This window comes from Pygocentrus nattereri, chromosome 10, assembly GCF_015220715.1.
Source record: "Pygocentrus nattereri isolate fPygNat1 chromosome 10, fPygNat1.pri, whole genome shotgun sequence".
Taxonomy (NCBI): Eukaryota; Metazoa; Chordata; class Actinopteri; order Characiformes; family Serrasalmidae; genus Pygocentrus; species Pygocentrus nattereri.
In genome coordinates this window covers 29,713,578-29,731,047 of record NC_051220.1, presented here as the reverse complement: position 1 = coordinate 29,731,047, position 17,470 = coordinate 29,713,578, and the positions used below count along the sequence as shown (strand labels likewise).

Here is a 17,470-nt window from a genome sequence, read left to right as displayed (position 1 = left end):
ATGCCAAGGTCTGAAAGCGTGCTTAACTTTGAATGGGTGAAACAGCGGAGCCTATTCTATTTATTGCATTTTCCTCTCTATAATTAACTAGACTTTTATATAGCTTTGCTTCTAAATTTCTTTTTCTACAGACGCCTAGTTAATTTACTCATTTAGTCTTGGGCACGGAATCCAGCGTTCAGAAGCTGAAGTGATCTAACATAAAGTTACTGCTTTTATGCTGGTACTGCAGAAATAAATAGGAAATAGTTGGACAAAAAACTTTAGAGAGGAAACTGGTTTTATTCAGCTCTTCCCAGACAAATAAGACAATGCAAAGGCAAACAAACAAAACATTTATTTTATTACCTAATAATTTACAGCTTTGTTCATACTTAATGTGAATGTGTTAAATATGTCAATCTGGGCAGCGTAACTTTGGTTTTTACAATGGTTTGTGTGACTGTGTTGTTTATTTCTTGACAAGTTTGATTTAATATTCAAATGGTTTAATGTAAAGACTCTTTTGCAGTAATGCAGATGGGACTCTCTTCAAAGTTGGTTTTGCTGCTTATTGTTTTCACAAATTAATCTACATTTTTCACACTTTGTTGACGAGAGAAAGTTTATAAGGAACCAAACACCAAAACATCGAACCAAAACGTCAGCTCACCCTGACAGACTTATTGCAAGGCCTATATATGTTAACAGTTAATTAAACCTGAAAAACAAGAAAAAACACAAATACAAATAAACAATAATGAGCCTAAATCCACTCCACCTATAGTAACTATCCCAAAAATCACAGTCCATCATCATAAAATCAGAGGTGGGCATGAGAAACAAACTTGGCCCTTGCAGCTGCTGAATCCGGACTCGTATTTTGAGAATACACAACTCTGGAAGCCATAATGAAGTGGCAAAACATGATCTGGTGCTATTCAAAGTTTTATTTCGCTCCCACATCCTCGATACACCACCCCACACAGCTCTATGAGGCCTCCTCCACCTCCCCTTCTTTTGCATAAGAAAGTGAAATCATGCAAAATCCATGTCCCCCTATCCAAAAGTGCGGACTAAAGGCTCTCAGGCACCTATTCAAATGAGAAATAGGTGGGATAAGCCCCTGGTTAGACGAGTGAAAGCAGTATAATAGCACTCTGCCAGCACCTCCCCTCCTGCAGGTTTCCACAATGAAGTCTGGCACCTCATCTGCTGGCTGCTCTCTCCTCCTCCTCCCTCACTGCATGGCACACACAGTTCAACAAATAAGGGGCATGTGCAAAAGTAAGTTATCGGCACTGAACTGCAGCTTTAATATCTGCAATTACTCTGAAACTACATTATCCACCCACCTTAACAGCCATTAACTAAACTCCAGCATCCCCCTTCAGGAAACTGTAGCTAGAGAGTTTCACACAGAGGCCATCAAATGCCAGACTGTGATTAGCTTTTTTCCTCTCTGTCTAGCCTGCAGATGAAATTAGCTCGAAATAATCGCAAATGTGTAACGAGAAACAATTTAATGGGACTTTTTCGATGCCTATAACTGAGTGCGTTTCAAAGAGCTAAAAACAATCAAAGCAGTAACTCATTTAAGCAAGGAGCAAAATCTAAAGTGTGCGCACATGATAAACGAATACAGCAAATAAAGTCTTAACCAGCTTTGTGGTTTCAGCACTGTAAGACTTAGAGGCACTGTCACTGTTACCGTAACTCGCTCCACGTTTGTGAAGCCTTAAAGTTTAAACAGTACGTTAACGTTATGAGGCTCTTCAGCACCGCAGCTGAAGAGTTCGGCTCCATCACAGACTGAATGGGAAGAACGCATTTACCTCTGTGTGTTAACACTGAACACTGAATCCCCTCCGCATTCACTCTGAACTCACTCGGCTCCTCAAACACAGCTACCGAACGGGTGACTACTTTTGCCGTCACGCCGCGTCGCCGCGCTGGCTTATGGGTATTGTAGTTCATAGTGGCACACGAGCCTATGGCGAGAAACTGTAGTTCCCAGCTGGCTCGAGTCGCACAATAAAAGACGAAATGACACGTTCAACAGCGCCACCCAAAGTTCATTTCGCCCTATTTCGCTCTTCAGCGTGCTCATCTTCACCCTAACAGACAGAGCAAAGCAGCCTGTTGACACCTGAAACAGGAAAATCGGATTAGAGCTAAATTAGAGATGTTAAGTGGTCAGGGCTGGATTTTTCGGTCTGCTTATTATAAATACACTGCACATTAGACAGAAGACAAAACAGATATTTATATTTTCAGAGAACATATTAGTTGGATAATCTTTTTTGTAAAAACGTTCTTCTGCCTTCTTTTCCTCTTGATGTTATTCTTCTTAAGTTTTTTTTTTATTATTGTTATAGTTGTTGGTATTATTATTATTATTATTATTATTATTAGTCTGCCCCATAAAACATTGAACATTTATAAAGTAGGCCTATATATAAATGCCCTGCTAACTTGATACTTGGCATATTTTTATGCGTTTTGTCCCACAGCATAGTGACACTTCAAGGCTATTGATTCCGCCTTATAAGTGCAGCTGAAAATCCATTTCTGAATGTGTTACTCTGCCTTGAGGCCTATTCAACAGCCTCAGCTCTAACGGCGGGTTTATAACTTATGTCTTGCTTGGGTTTCACTTGATTTGAATGTGAACAGTCCGTTACAGTAATACAGATTATTGATGGGTCTGTGTGTTCAGATCCGGGTCTCTCTGTTCAGGTCTGGTACAGTCCAGAAGTACAAACTCTGAGTCAGTGGATGATGATGATGATTTGGTTTATTTGGATCTAGTGAAGTGACCGCTCCTGCGCACCACGTGCTCGCGCCTCATCAGCATAATAATCGTCCCGCTTCTGCGTATATAAACCACAAAAACCTGAGCTCGCTAAGTCCCTGCCTCCAAAGACAAACCACACGAGACACACACACACGCGCGCGCACACACACATCCACATACACACTAAAAAAACCGCCGCTTTCGCTCTCCTTCATCTCTAACCACAACTTTTTGGAGTCAAGTTTTTTAACCCTTCCTTGCGAGCGTGTCGCTTAGAGAGAGAGAGAAAATCTAAGTTTTTACGACTTCTTTTAGAGCCGTATTAGAAGTATTAGTCCGCTTATTCCGCTGTATTTGGCTTTTTCGGACGCGGCTGGCACGTTTTGCTCTCCGGGGTTTCTGCTGGTTCGTCCTGCGCGGCTCAGGATGCGAGGAGACTCGGTTTTGTTCGCGATCAGCACCTAAACTTCGACGAAGGACCTCGTGAAAATAGGTTATAAGGAAAAACATACGTCTCGTCTTCTTTATCCACTTGTTTCCTGTCGGCGGAGAAAGAGAGAGGAGCATCAACTCTGAAACATGTGCGTGCAGCTTTAAAACACAACTTTATCAACTGTTCGAGCAGCTTGACTTTAGACTAACGTTACGTTTCCAGCTGGAGCGCACGGGGAGCAACTGAGGAGAGAAAAAAGAGAAGAGAGAGACTTTAAAGTATACATATATACAGACTGGGGTTCTATGTGAAGAAGCTTTACCTTTGCTGTGTCTGACTGCTCTGTCATGCGCATCCCGGTAGAGCCCAGCAGCAGCCGGAGGTTCAGCCCGCCCTCAAGCAGCGTACTGCCCGGCAAGGGGAGCGATGTGAGCGGCGGGAGCGCGCAGCCCGAAGCGCAGCCAGCGGCGGCTCCCAGACTGCGCGCTCACGACAACAGGAGCATGGTGGAGATCATCGCCGACCACCCGGCCGAGCTGGTGCGGACAGACAGCCCAAACTTTCTCTGCTCCGTGCTGCCGTCTCACTGGAGGTGCAACAAGACCCTGCCGGTGGCGTTTAAGGTGAGTGAGCGCGGTGGGCTTGTGCGCTTCAGGGGTCCGTGTGCGTGAATGAGAGCTGTAGAGAGGCGTTCAGGTCTGTACAACGCGCTTTCACGGCTTTTAAGAGTTGGATAAAATGGTCGCCGTGCTTTGCTTACTACTTAAATCAGGCTGGGCACGAACTGCTTTCATCGCCTCGTACAGGTAAGAATAAACACATGGCCGCTAAGGGCTCAGAGGCGTCGAGGATGCCGGAGAATGCTCGGTGTGCTCGGTTGCTTTTTATGGGGCTGAAATGGTCTGAAAACCATTCTTTTACGCAGGCTGTGTGTAAGAATAAAGAAAACACCTTAAAACTCCTCTCCACAGTGATGGAGTCAGCTAAACTTTGAGAAAGTGCAGCAGCGAGCGCTGAACATGTGCCCTCGCAGTCAAAAATAACTTTGCTAACGGGCTCTGATCGATTCCTTCGTTCAGCGAACTCAGCGAGGCTCTCAGGAAAGTCCCCACTGTTGATTTCACACCAGCAGTCGACATTTACGTGGATCTGGACACACATGCGCGCTGTAGGAATGAATTCAGCTCTGGGGATTTTGCTGCCCGCTCCGTCCTGGAACTGTAAACTAAAGCGATGGAAAGAACATTTTGAGCTGACTTTTGTTCAACGGTACTGAATCAAGCATCTCTGCTAAAAATGTTCCTGACCACAGGCCTGTCTGTGGACCTGGTGTCTCCTTGGTGGAGCCCAGAGCAGTTAGAGGAGCTTCTTTTATCATCTGTAGAGGAATTTCATACAGCCAGTTTAAGTTTCCTCATATTTCTATTAAATATAATAGTATAATGCTTATAAATATATTTTGCTTTAGGCAAAAATTAAAGAGCAGTTTCTTTTAAAATACCTTTTTAATTGTTTATTCTTTATTTAAAAATCCTTAAGCTTACATAAAACCATTGAATTCATTTTATTTGAATTTGGAACATTTTATCTTAATTTGCTTGTAATTGTTGTATTTGTAAAATTCACAGCCTGTGTGGAATTTTTTGGGGTTTGTGCGTAGTTACTGTATTCCAGCGTGTCAAAGACATTATTGATAGTAATTATTTACTTGTTTGCCCTGAAACTGTATGATTTCAGAGTGTTTTCTTACTTTTTGTAATCACATTTTAATGAAAATAAGTGCTTCAGTTTGCTAAAAGCACATCATGGATTCTCATAGCATTTTATTGCAATTCACCTCTAAAGTTACAGCCTTGTAGCTGATAAAAAAGTTGATTCTGTCTTACAATTATATATTATATAAATTATATCTATATCTATCTATATAAATATATCTATCTATATATATATATATATATATATATATATATATATATATATATATATATATATATAGGCAGAGATGTGTGTGTGTATATAGATAGATAGATAGATAGATAGATAGATAGATAGATAGATAGATAGATAGATAGATAGATAGATAGATAGATTACTGTTCACTCTTTTGTAACCCATATTATAATATTTACTGATGACAAAAACAGGCTCAGAAAGCTGGTTTAATACTGACAGGGTTCCCTTTCATGCCACAGGTCGTTGCACTAGGAGATGTTCCTGATGGAACAGTGGTAACAGTTATGGCAGGAAATGATGAGAACTACTCAGCTGAGCTGCGGAACGCCTCTGCAGTCATGAAGAACCAAGTGGCACGCTTTAACGACCTGAGGTTCGTCGGCAGGAGTGGGCGAGGTCAGTGTCTTTTTTCTGGATTTTCAATAATTATTCATAAACGTAAGCCATGTTTTCTCTCACTGTATCATATGACACAGCAAAACCACATATAGCAACTCATGTTTACAAGGCAAGAAATAGGGCGTAGTAGTAAAACTTCTGCATGTGGTAGATTATCCATCGAGATACTAAACCGCACTTTTACCACAGATACCCAGGGTAGGTTTGTAAACAGTTTATGACTTGAATTCATGAATACGGTCCACGCAAATACTGCAGTCCACGATTGTTTAATATATTCTTCTGAAGCTGTATCAGTTGAAAGAACGTGTAAACAGGTTATTTGAGGGATGGCTACATTATATATCACAGAGAGTAATTTGAGCGCTTCCAGGCTGAAAGACAAGAAAGCAGTGGGTGTGTTTGAATATTGCTGCCTTTGAAGTCTGCTCTTGTGATTTTTATGATAATTAATTATGATGGCATGTTACAAACACAGTTGTACATTTGTACACTGTATGTACATACAGTTTGCATTTAGGTGATTGTGTGCTTTATGCCCTGCTGTGTTATGTTATATGCGGACGTAGGCTTTAAGTGCTCTCAGACCGGTCGTGTGTAGATGAATGCTGCTTTTGATATGGGAGCAATTACTCCAAAAAAAATAAATAAATAAAAAGAAAGCCAGCCCTTGTGATCCTGTGGGAAGACCCCATTCAGAGAGCAGGCCTTTGAAGAAGACAGGACAGGCAGATGGATCAGAGGACCAGGCAGCCTGATGCTGGAGGCAGCCTAGACTGAGGGAATGCAGTCTAGACTTGCCTTTCCTAATCTTCACAGGCCCTTGGAGTTAAGCTCTCAGGTGTTCGGTTAGGGATCCCCAGAAGGGCCTCTTGGAAGCATACACACAGAAATGTGTTGATAAATGTTCAATTAAAGGCCCCACAAAAGCCCAGGCTGAAAGGTAAAGGAGGACGTATAATTATGTGGCAGTAAATATGTAAGCTTTCTCTCTGTGGGAACAGGGCAAACACATCAGTCATCTGTCAGAAAGGACATGGTCATGCAAACACTGTTTGCTCAGGCAGCATTGACAGACATCTGACTTGCGTTCAACCACTGGGCTCAGCACATTCTTTGTCCATCGCACATCCCTATGCACACCCCATGCAAGTGTGCGAGAGAGCCGGTGTGTGTGTTATCTGCTCACAGCTGTCACAGAGAAGAGGGCCTTGGCCCGCATGGAGACCCACACCTCGCCGGGCTTGGGTTTCTCTATCTCTGACACGGGATCTGCAGGAGGAAGTCGCAGAAGAGATAGCAGAGCATAAGGAAATTAAATATGGAAAACAATCCTGCATGCAACGAAAAAGATTCGAAACAGATATGAATGCCCAAAATCAACAAATTAGAGGATGAGGACGTAATGCGACAGTCTTACGTCTTTCAGACTGTCATAAGCCGCAGCTTACCTTGAGCTAATGCTTATTGTGTTTGACTTGTGATTAAGGACATTATCATGAGCGCTTATGATTCTGAGACGCGTTTTCCTTTGGACTGCGAGTTAACAGTAAAAGTCTGCAATGTCATATTTTAGGTTTGTGTGATACATATCATAATAAGCAAAATCACAAGAGCTAATTGTTACTCTAGCATTGGAAATGGTGTATTAAGCAAGGGAATTAAAGGAAAACTTCACAGTTTTTTCAAATTGTCTGCATAATTAAACAGTTACGATGTAAACCAAGTCATTCAGAGTGGTTTGATGAGAAACACTCCATTCTATGTAAACTTACAAAAATATGAATTGTTCAAAGCGGTGGTGATAGGAACCAGATGTCTGGAGACTTTAATGTATCTAAAAAGTACCTCATAGAAAGTTTCTATTATTGCTTTCTATTACTTATATTTATGGGCCTCAACCCAGCACATCCAATTCACATTCTGCTTGTTGCAGCATAATATGATTGTGAAATCTAATGACTGTGATTGCAGTCAGTTTAAATAATTGTTATCTGCTCAAATTACAATTAGCATTTATTCAAATTACAGCAGTTCAGTATTCTGATTAACTCAGTATAAAAATTCTAAACCGTTAATGCACAGCAGGGTTATATGATATATAAAAAAGTATTGCTACATATGGCAGTGATATTCCATTTATATATTTACATTTATTCAATCACGTGAATGTCTTTATTAATTAGAACACCCACAGAAACTCAGCTGGAACATGGAGGGTCAGACCAGTTCAGGGGTGGGGGGGTATCTTGATTTAATAATAAACATGACTTACAGCACATGTTTTTGTCATTAACCTGCAGTAAATGAGCAGTTTGAAATATTATACAAAATGTAGGCCTATACAGAACAGCAGAGTAGCCACCATGAAGATACTAATAAAAAGATATTTTGTTATGTTTGGAAACTTTAGACTGCTTTTAAAACCACATAGCCTATAAGTTTAGACTGTTCTTTGTTTTGCTACTTTTAGCAGTTTTCTTATATCATTTTCTTTATTTTCCTAAGCCAGACTTCGACTCCACCGCTGTCACTGCTGGTTGCAGAGTAACTTTTTTTTAACCAATCACATTTCTGTGTTTAAAAGCAAACAAGCAGATGATTATACAAGCTAGACAGACTTTGATTTTCAAACATACAGTATTTAATATAAATTAAAGTGAAACTGAAAATGAGTATTTTCAGTTTCATTTTTGAATGAAAATGACATTTTTATGACTGTCTCATGCCGGTCATAGCAGTCAGAGTGCCATAACAAGCATTTAAAAAGCCTGTAATTCGTTAGTGGGCTCATTTGCATATTACAGTCCTGATATCAACATTGTAGAGGTGAATATCATGATAATGATTAGCCAGCAAACTAATCAGCCTTAGTGCAAGTACTACTAAATCAGCCTGGACACATAATTATCAAACAAGATAATGGAAAGACGGTTCTGTTTATGTTAATAATGTTAGTGAGTCAACAGGCACTCATGTAAAGTGACCATATGTATATTACATATGTTTGGGCAACGTCTGGGAAACCGTTGTCAAACTCATGAACCTATTGACTAAGACAGTGTGGTAAGCAATGAGAGTAGGTTGGTATTTTTAGTTGGTGGTGTGCAGTTGTTGGATGCAGGGCAGATGCAGGGGTTGGGCTGGTGGCTGGGCACTGGGCTGCCTTGCGGTGTGGGTTTGGGATCTGGTTACTGGGAAGGGCTGGGTTGGGTTCGATTGTTGGACACAGACTTGCATCTGGGGGCTTAAGGACAGATTCCTGAGGGAGAAAGAATGAGAACGACTTTAGCAAGCGTGAGCACAGCAAGAGGGCAGAGATTTACAGTAACAGCTTCATTGAAGGAGGCAAGGTCAGCAGAGTTTAAAAATACGCAGCTCATTGGAAATTCAGACTCTCTCTGAAATGATAGTTTTGTGGTCACTGGCTCTGCATGTTGTGATAAGACAACTTATCTATAACAACTATGATAAGGCAAGAGTGGTAGGTATGATATAGCAGCGATATGTGATAGTGTGATAAACCTAAAAATAGATATTTAAACATTCCATAGTAGAACACTTGTTATGTTTCAGCTAGGGTTGAGACATTTACCAGTCTTAATGATGTACAACTGTTTAAAACTCAACATTTGACATTTTAAATTCTGATAATGATTTCATGATCTATCTATGCATGATTCCAATGGAAAACAGAAGTAAACATCCTGCTGTTTACAGTCTCCCTGCAAAGAACACATAAAGAATATGAATGTGATAGAGTGATAGTAGAGGTGATTGAGCTCCAGAGTTGTTTTAACCAATTAAGAGGACAATATTTTATAAAGAATCAGGATAAAAGTTTTATAAAGTTTTTTTAAATGGCCACTAAGTACATTATCCATTTTTTTGTGAACTAATAATGATTAATAATACCATTCTTATTTCTGAAAAAAAAAGATTGGGACTCCTAACAACCATGCAAGCTCCACTCTTGCTTCAAATCTGAAAAAATCCACAGGCGATTCTTTCCATCCTTCCCCTGTGAGAAGACAACTCAACACTATGAGTCTGAACATTATAATATACAACCCCAATTCCAGTGAAGTTGGGATGTTGTGTAAAACATAAATAAAAACAGAATATGATGATTTGCAAATCCTTTTCAACCTATATTCAATTGAATCCGCAGCAAAGACAAGATATTTAATGTTCAAATGGACAAAACTTTGCAAATATTCACTCATTTTGAATTTGGTGCCTGCAACATGTTCCAAAGACGTTGGGACAGGGGCAACAAAAGACTGGGAAAGTTGAGGAATGCTCAAAAAACACCTGTTTGGAACATTCCACAGGTGAACAGGTTAATTGGGTTAAAAGGGAGCATCCCTGAAAGGCTCAGTCATTCACAAGCAAGGATGGGGCGAGGTTCACCACTTTGTGAACAACTGCGTGAGCAAACAGTCCAACAGTTTAAGAACAATGTTTCTCAACGTGCAATTGCAAGGAATTTAGGGATTTCATCATCTACAGTCCATAATATCATCAGAAGATTCAGAGAATCTGGAGAAATCTCTGCAAGTAAGTGGCAAGGCAGAAAACCAACGTTGAATGCCCGTGACCTTCGATCCCTCAGGTGGCACTGCATTAAAAACCGACATCATTCTGTAATGGATATTACCACATGGGCTCAGGAACTCTTCAGAAAACCATCGTCAGTGAACACAGTTTGTCGCTCCATCTACAAGTGCAAGTTAAAACTCTGCCATGCAAAGCAAAAGCCATATATCAACAACACCCAGAAACGCCACCGGCTTCTCTGGGCCTGAGCTCATCTGAGATGGACTGTCGCAAAGTGGAAAAGTGTCCTGTGGTCTGATGAGTCCACATTTCAAATTGTTTTTGGAAATCATGGACGTCGTGTTTTCTGGGCCAAAGAGGAAAAGGACTGTCCGGATTGTTATCAGCGCAAAGTTCAAAAGCCAGCATCTCTGGCAGTATGGGGGTGTGTTAGTGCCCATGGCATGGGTAACTTGCACATCTGTGAAGGCACCATTAATACTGAAAGGTACATACAGGTTTTGGAGCAACATATGCTGCCATCTGAACAATGTCTTTTTCAGGGACGTCCTGCTTATTTCAGCAAGACAATGCCACGCCACATTCTGCACATGTTACAACAGCGTGGCTTCGTAGTAAAAGGGTGCGGGTACTAGACTGGCCTGCCTGCAGTCCAGACCTGTCTCCCATTGAAAACCTGTGCCGCATTATGAAGCGCAAAATACGACAACGGAGACCCCGGACTGCTGAACAACTGAAGCTGTACATCAAGCAAGAATGGGAAAGAATTCCACCCACAAAGCTTCAACAATTAGTGTCCTCAGTTCCCAAACGCTTATTAAGTGTTAAAAGGAAAGGTGATGTAACACAGTGGTAAACACGCCCCTGTCCCAACTTCTTTGGAATGTGTTGCAGGCATCAAGTTCAAAATGAGTGACTATTTGCAAAAAACAATAAAGTTTATCCATTTGAACATTAAATATCTTGTCTTTGTAGTGTATTCAATTGAATATAGGTTGAAAAGGATTTGCAAATCATCGTATTCTGTTTTTATTTATGTTTTACACAACGTGCCAACGTAAGAAATTTTCATACCATGCCACAGCCTAGACTCTAGATTCAGAGCAGCGTGGTGAGACAGTCTTAGCTATTTTGTTGCATAAACTAGATTTAAAAATTAAGAGAATGAATAAAAAGAGAGTCCAATCAAGATAGTGTAGTGGCATCCTGACACATGCACACAAAGCCAAATGTAGCTGGCTGCTTCATTGAGTCACCCATTTTCCGCCCACTTCTTCCTGTCTCAGCAGCAGATTGCAGCTTTGAGAATGTGTCATGCCTGACTTCACAGCATACTTTGCAGATTACTCTTGTTGCTGAGTTTGTTACTTTTGAAGCCTCTTGGAGCTTCCTGTGCCGTGGTAACAGAGCGTGTCATCTTATCATATTTCTGCTGCATATCAACATCTAAATAGCACAGTGTGTAAGTTATGAAAGACAACCTTGCTGTCCAGGCCTCTTTATCTTTAGATTCATACATAAATGTAATAGCAACTCGATGTTTTCATAGACAAGCTTTTTTCTATTTGATGAATCATTTGCAGTTGAGGTATACTGGATGACCAAACTGTTTGAAGGTTTTTCACTGACTTTAAGGTCATGTGAGGACAGAAAAGGCATGATGGGACTGGTTTAGGACTTGCATTGCATTGAATACCTTCAACACATTTTTAAATCATTACCCTGAGAAAACTAAAAGCGAGTGTCCATGTTGGGCAAGATATTAAAAAAACAACCACTTTAGCATGGCATGCTGTTATGAATTACTGGGAACTCTAGATGAACAGTGCTTAGTCTATCAAAGTTGTTATATATTGTTATATTCAGTAAACCATTAGTAGCAAAACTTGCTGACATGTCTTACAACACTTAATAAAACTTACCAGCTTTTTTTGACTCGATAGCATTATTGTCTATTGTTTGTTTCAAATGTATTAACTCCCATGGCAGTAAAAATCCCACAGTCACCATCATCATCAGCAGCAGAGAAAATGCAAATGCATAGCACGCAGTGAATGTGGGACATTGTGCCGAGGGCTAACGGGCTATGAACCTTTTTGTGTCTTGCAGGGAAGAGCTTCACTCTGACAATCACAGTATTCACAAACCCACCCCAAGTGGCTACTTACCACCGAGCCATAAAGGTCACAGTGGATGGACCGCGAGAGCCAAGAAGTGAGTACCCCCCCAAATATCGGCCCGTCATGTGATAATGATTATCACACACAAAGAGGTGCATGCATCTGAAGCCACTGTGAGAGATGAATGATGGTGTCCAACCACGTTTGGCCTTCGCTGGCATCCTGCCCCTTTCCTCAGCCCAGAGGTGGGAAGTGGCCGCTGGTTGGCGGGGTGGGGGGAGAAAGATGATGGATGAATGGATGCATGGATTGTGTTAGGGTACTGTTTTAAAAAATGGATTCAGCATGCCTGAATGCACAAAGACACCCTTTGAGCAGCAACAGGCGTACTAAGTGAGAGGCAAACACAAACACGTGCCGCCGTGCCGCTCGCCTTGCCAAAATGTTTGCTGTATCTGCCTCTCGTCTGCATCCTTCAACATGTAGCACTGGCCCCTCGACCTTTAACTTGAAGCCCCATCTTCAGCACATGTATGCGTGCACATACACAAGGGCTGTCTGGAAGCTGGTGTTGGCTACTGATTCAAGGATCCTGGGCTGGGCTTGAGCAAAATATAGGAAGGAGGATGATTTGATGCAGGATATCATAACATCTCTGTTTTCCTCATAACTCCATTTATTAAACTCCTAGCAATTGCCAGCAGGAATTAGTTGAAAAGGAAAGGAGTTTGACAAATGAACTAAAAGAAATAATCCAGAATTATTTAAGCTCTCACTGCATAAACATGCATTATGGTTAGAGGGGAATTCAACCTGCTTTTTTTCTCCATCCTTAAATAGTTAAAACATTAACAAAGTCTTTCAGAACAGCTTCAAGCAAAAGGTATCAGTGTAGAGAATCTTACCACCTCAGAATTGTTCACAATAGCGGTGATAGGAGCCAGACATCCAAAAGGTTTAATACCACTAAAAGCTACCTCACAGGACACTATTAAATGAAATGGTTGCAAATACATTACCTGATGTCTGAGACTTTTCTTAGCGGTAGTTTTGCGATAAGGATTTAGCCTAAAACTTATTTTTTTAAAGCCATTCAGGGCAACGAGTATCACAATTAACATTATATACAAAAGTACTGAAGACATGTTTGGACTCATTGGTCATTTTAGACAGTAAATAAGGTGGCCGTGTTGGGGTTATTGCGCCCCCTGGTATGAATAATTTTCTTTACAAGCACCATTTCACATCAAACTACTCTAAAAGACTGTGTTTACATTGAAGTTTTAAGATTAATAACTGAACTTGCAGTTACAGCAGTTAAAACTTGGTCCTGCTCTGATTTGCCACATCTGTGTGCTCACTCTGAGAAACATTAGCTAGCTGAAAAAGCCTCAGCTATCGTGCAACTCTGCATCTTTCATTAGGCTGTTTCGACTTGTGCAATGCAAAGAACCTTTATGTGGATCCTGCAGAGAGCAGCTCTTCTAACATCTCATGAGTGCTTTCTCTACCTGGAGAAAAAAAAACATTTTTTGCTCTCTGCCAAATTTCAATTTTCACACGGGCCCCCAGAAGCTGTAAATATACACAAGCTGTCATGAATGACTTTCATGTGGCACAGAAGAGAACAAGGACCATATAGAGCCTGACTGACTTCAGTGAGTGTTTATGTTAAAGCCTGTCGCAGGTTGACATTATGGTCAAAAGCCTGCAAAACTCAACCTTTTGTGGAAGACAAATCTCATAAAGCTGGCTTGGATTCCATTACCCGTTGATCATTATTGACAGCCATGGGCTATTAAAGCATGCATCTTTGAAAATATCACATATCATCATTCCTGCTCTTTACACACATGGCATCATTTATTGCACTCAGTCATGAAAAACGTCAAAGCTAACTTTGTGATCCGACATGACCGTTACAATCATTTGACTAGCATTCCTGTTTACAATTTAAATGAGCTTCTTAGTAACTGGCCTCTGACATCATGGGTTTTTTGGTAAGTGATTATGTTAGACTGTTCACTTCCTTTTTTTCTTGTACATGATCCTCTTATGCTCTTTTATAAGCCCCACACTTCTCTTTAAGGCTGCTGTCCTCTTCCCTACCCATCCCTCGTTCTGCAGTCATCACAGTTCAATACTTCTGCCATCATCCATCATCACACTTGCTGTAGTTCCAATCTTTATGTATCTTTTGTAAAAAAAAAAAAAAGAAGCTGGGATATGTGCGCCAAGCAGCCTGGCACACAGCTGTTTCCACAGGCTCTTTATACTGAGATACATAGATAGATATATTTTTGTCCGCTAAATTTTTTGGCTGCAAAATCAATGCTATCACTTCACAAGCAGTTTTTTTTCCGCCACCATCCACCCCTGTTCCTCTCAATTAACACATCTGGCAGCAGAAATTTGGAGCCACTTCATACCAGTGTATGATCATGATTCATTATTGGATTAAAAGTGCCCCGTGGCATTGCTGATTTGACGGGGCTTTGATCTCACACACCCTTGGCTCATCCCTTTTTCCAGCTCTGTTCTCAAGGGAAATGGAAGTTTATGACTTCCAAACATGGCCTGTGTTGATGTAAACAGTAAGGTTTTAGTGAAGACTGTATTTGTGTACACTGTCTGAGAGTAACTGCTGGTCTGCAGACTGGGACAGTGACAGACAATGCAGTAGAAAATTGACATCCTTACCCTGCACTCACACCAGCAGTGACTTTTCACTTCTTGTCACCAGAATCGCTGGTCACTCATCGTCTGTGGGCATTTCTGAACTGGAGCGGATCGTGGGTTGCCATGGTTTCCCTGACCCTGGTAATCCTGGTAATAAATCGTTTGTGTGCTTATTTTTATTTAATCACCGTGTCAGAGCAGTCAGTTTGTGGGGGAAAAAGTAAAGCATCGCCACCATTATTCCATCTCTGGTAGGAACGATTATCTAGGAACCAAAAAAGGAGCGTACCATTTCACAGTGGCAGAAACAAAGCGCTTACTATGCCGCTCAATTCCTAATCACCACATCGCTTTGCTGCTTATTTGCATAAAGTTAAACTCCGCCTACTTCATGTCGGCAACATTCGCGCCGCATCCTGTCGCCAGAAATCGCCAGCTGTCATTGAAAATGAATGACCTCCAGCCACTTTGTTGCATTACGTCGCTGCCAGTGTGAAGGCAATGTTAGAGTTATTCATCTCCAAAATCCACATTTATCTAATATCTAGTATAATTTCAGTTATGAAACAATTTTACACATCGTATTGTTACCCCTCCCAATGACAAAACCTGGAATGGTGAAGGCTGGCATGTGCTTCCTGCTGCTAATGCAACTTTATTGAATAGCTCAACACGCTTGGAGGAGAATTGCCAATTCTGTTACATCACCTAAAAGACGGCTAACATTGTACTGAATGATGGGAGGAGAATGAGGGCAATCCTACCCTCCCAGCAAGGCCAGTTGGACTCCTGATCACAGATGGCTGTGGCATCACTGGGAATCCTAAAAATATGGCCAACGCCTAGACAGTTGCATCAGTCGGAAGCCCACACATTTCTGTTCTAATTTTCAAAGCCACTGTGGCTAAAAACTAATTGAACCTAAGCTTTGTCAAAAAGTGCATTACTAATTTGAAAAAATCCCAATTCGGCTAGATCAGTATCATGCCAGCTTTTTCAATGTTGCAAGCGAGCCAAGATAGTGTTGTATCTTTCCAGCTTCTGTAGTATAGCTGAAGTTACTTTAAGGGTTTGCCAACAACATGTTTCCCATTGTTCTTGCTATGTATATTGACATTATGGCAAAAAGCGTGAGTTATTGCCTTGAGCTACATCAGAATGGGGGAGTTGTGGGCTGGAGGGTAGGGAACCAGCCTTGCGACCTTCTTTGAAGGTCGCGGGTTTGATCCCCTAAGCCAGTACAGTACATGACCTAACCCCCAACTACTCCCCGGGTGCTGTGGATAGGGCTGCCCCCTAGTGTGTGTCTTCACTAGTGTGTATGTGGTGTTTCACTGCATGGACGGGTTAGATTGCAGAGGTGCATTTTCCCCATTTGTGGGACTAATAAGGGTCTCTTAATCTTACTAGTAAAGTACTAATCTTACTTAAAGTAATGCTACTTGGAAGCATTTTGCACAAACTGTTCTGTAGGAAACTGCCGTGCAAACCATCCATATCCATTTGAGGGAGACCTGCACAAAATGTGGGACAATCTCTCTAAAAGTGGGCAAGACATGACACTTTTTTACTATAGTTTGAATGATGTGGCAAAAACGGCTGGTTTTGTGATGACTTTCTTTTTAAAACCAGGTGTAAATTTGCATGGGACGTGTTGTTGTGAGACTTCCTTTAACAATGATGGCAGAAACAGAGGATAAACAGAGACAGCAGCCTTGAACACCTGCCAAAAGAATGTTTACCATCAGACTTGTTTACATCAACCTTTTAAAATCATAATATAATATGTACCTGTGTAAGAGGATGTGATGCAAATTATGCCATAGCTGTGCTATTTTACACACTCTAAAGAGTTCTCTAAACCTGATAACAAAACAAGTGCATTTGTGAGCACAGCACAAACAGGTAAATTGCATTTCCATTGCAATAATAAATGGAAATGATCACAATGTAATATTGACCAGTGTTCTTTCTACTGAACCTGTCTTTGCACATAACCAAATTAAAACAGCTTTTCTTAGATCTCTTTATTTAAAAAAGCTTCATCTCCAGGGTTTAAAGTATTAGAGCATTGTCTGTCTGTCTGTCTTTCTGTCTGACTGATAATGCTCATGCATGCTCTTATTTTCTGTCTGTCTGTCTTTCTGCCTGACCTATAATGCTCATGCATGCTCTTATTCTCTCTCTCTCTCTCTCTCTCTCTCTCTCTCTCTCTCTCTCTCTCTCTCTCTCTCTCTCTTGCTCTCTTGCTCTCACATCTTCTGCTCTTGTTAAGCATCAGGCAGGTGGCCAGGCAGGAAATGACACATGCAGAGGCATCTTGAGTTGTGCAACCTCCTGTAAATGTGTTGTGAAGCTGCCTCTGTTTGCCTGTTTATGCATTCCCCCACTCCTCAGTATAGAAGGCTAAGACCAGAGACTGGCCAATAGACATTCCTAGACAAACTGACAGAATTCACAACAGCTTTATAGTCTCAAACAGTGCTCCTTGTCTCTTGTTACTCCATTTAACACCTGATATACCTGTTTTTCTTGGCATACTATGAGGGG

At 41.1% G+C, this 17,470-nt stretch overlaps 2 protein-coding genes across 4 annotated transcripts in view; one reads left to right on the top strand and one right to left on the bottom strand.

Moving 5' to 3' along the window:
* supt3h (SPT3 homolog, SAGA and STAGA complex component) overlaps positions 1-1,947 on the bottom strand; it is a 114,299-nt gene extending 112,352 nt beyond the window's left edge. The window contains exon 1 of the mRNA XM_017721411.2: positions 1,815-1,947. The gene's annotated coding sequence lies outside the window, so the exon portion shown is untranslated. The remainder of the gene's footprint in view (positions 1-1,814) is intronic.
* runx2a (RUNX family transcription factor 2a) overlaps positions 1-17,470 on the top strand; it is a 60,140-nt gene that overhangs the window by 21,477 nt on the left and 21,193 nt on the right. For 2 of the 3 annotated variants that reach the window (XM_017721410.2, XM_017721409.2), the window contains exons 3-5: positions 3,573-3,832; positions 5,402-5,558; positions 12,231-12,335. In XM_017721410.2, coding sequence (XP_017576899.1) covers positions 3,573-3,832; positions 5,402-5,558; positions 12,231-12,335 — 522 coding nt within the window. Of the gene's footprint in view, positions 1-2,905; positions 3,358-3,572; positions 3,833-5,401; positions 5,559-12,230; positions 12,336-17,470 lie in introns of those variants that run through there. The other variant, XM_037541858.1, reaches the window with a different exon arrangement.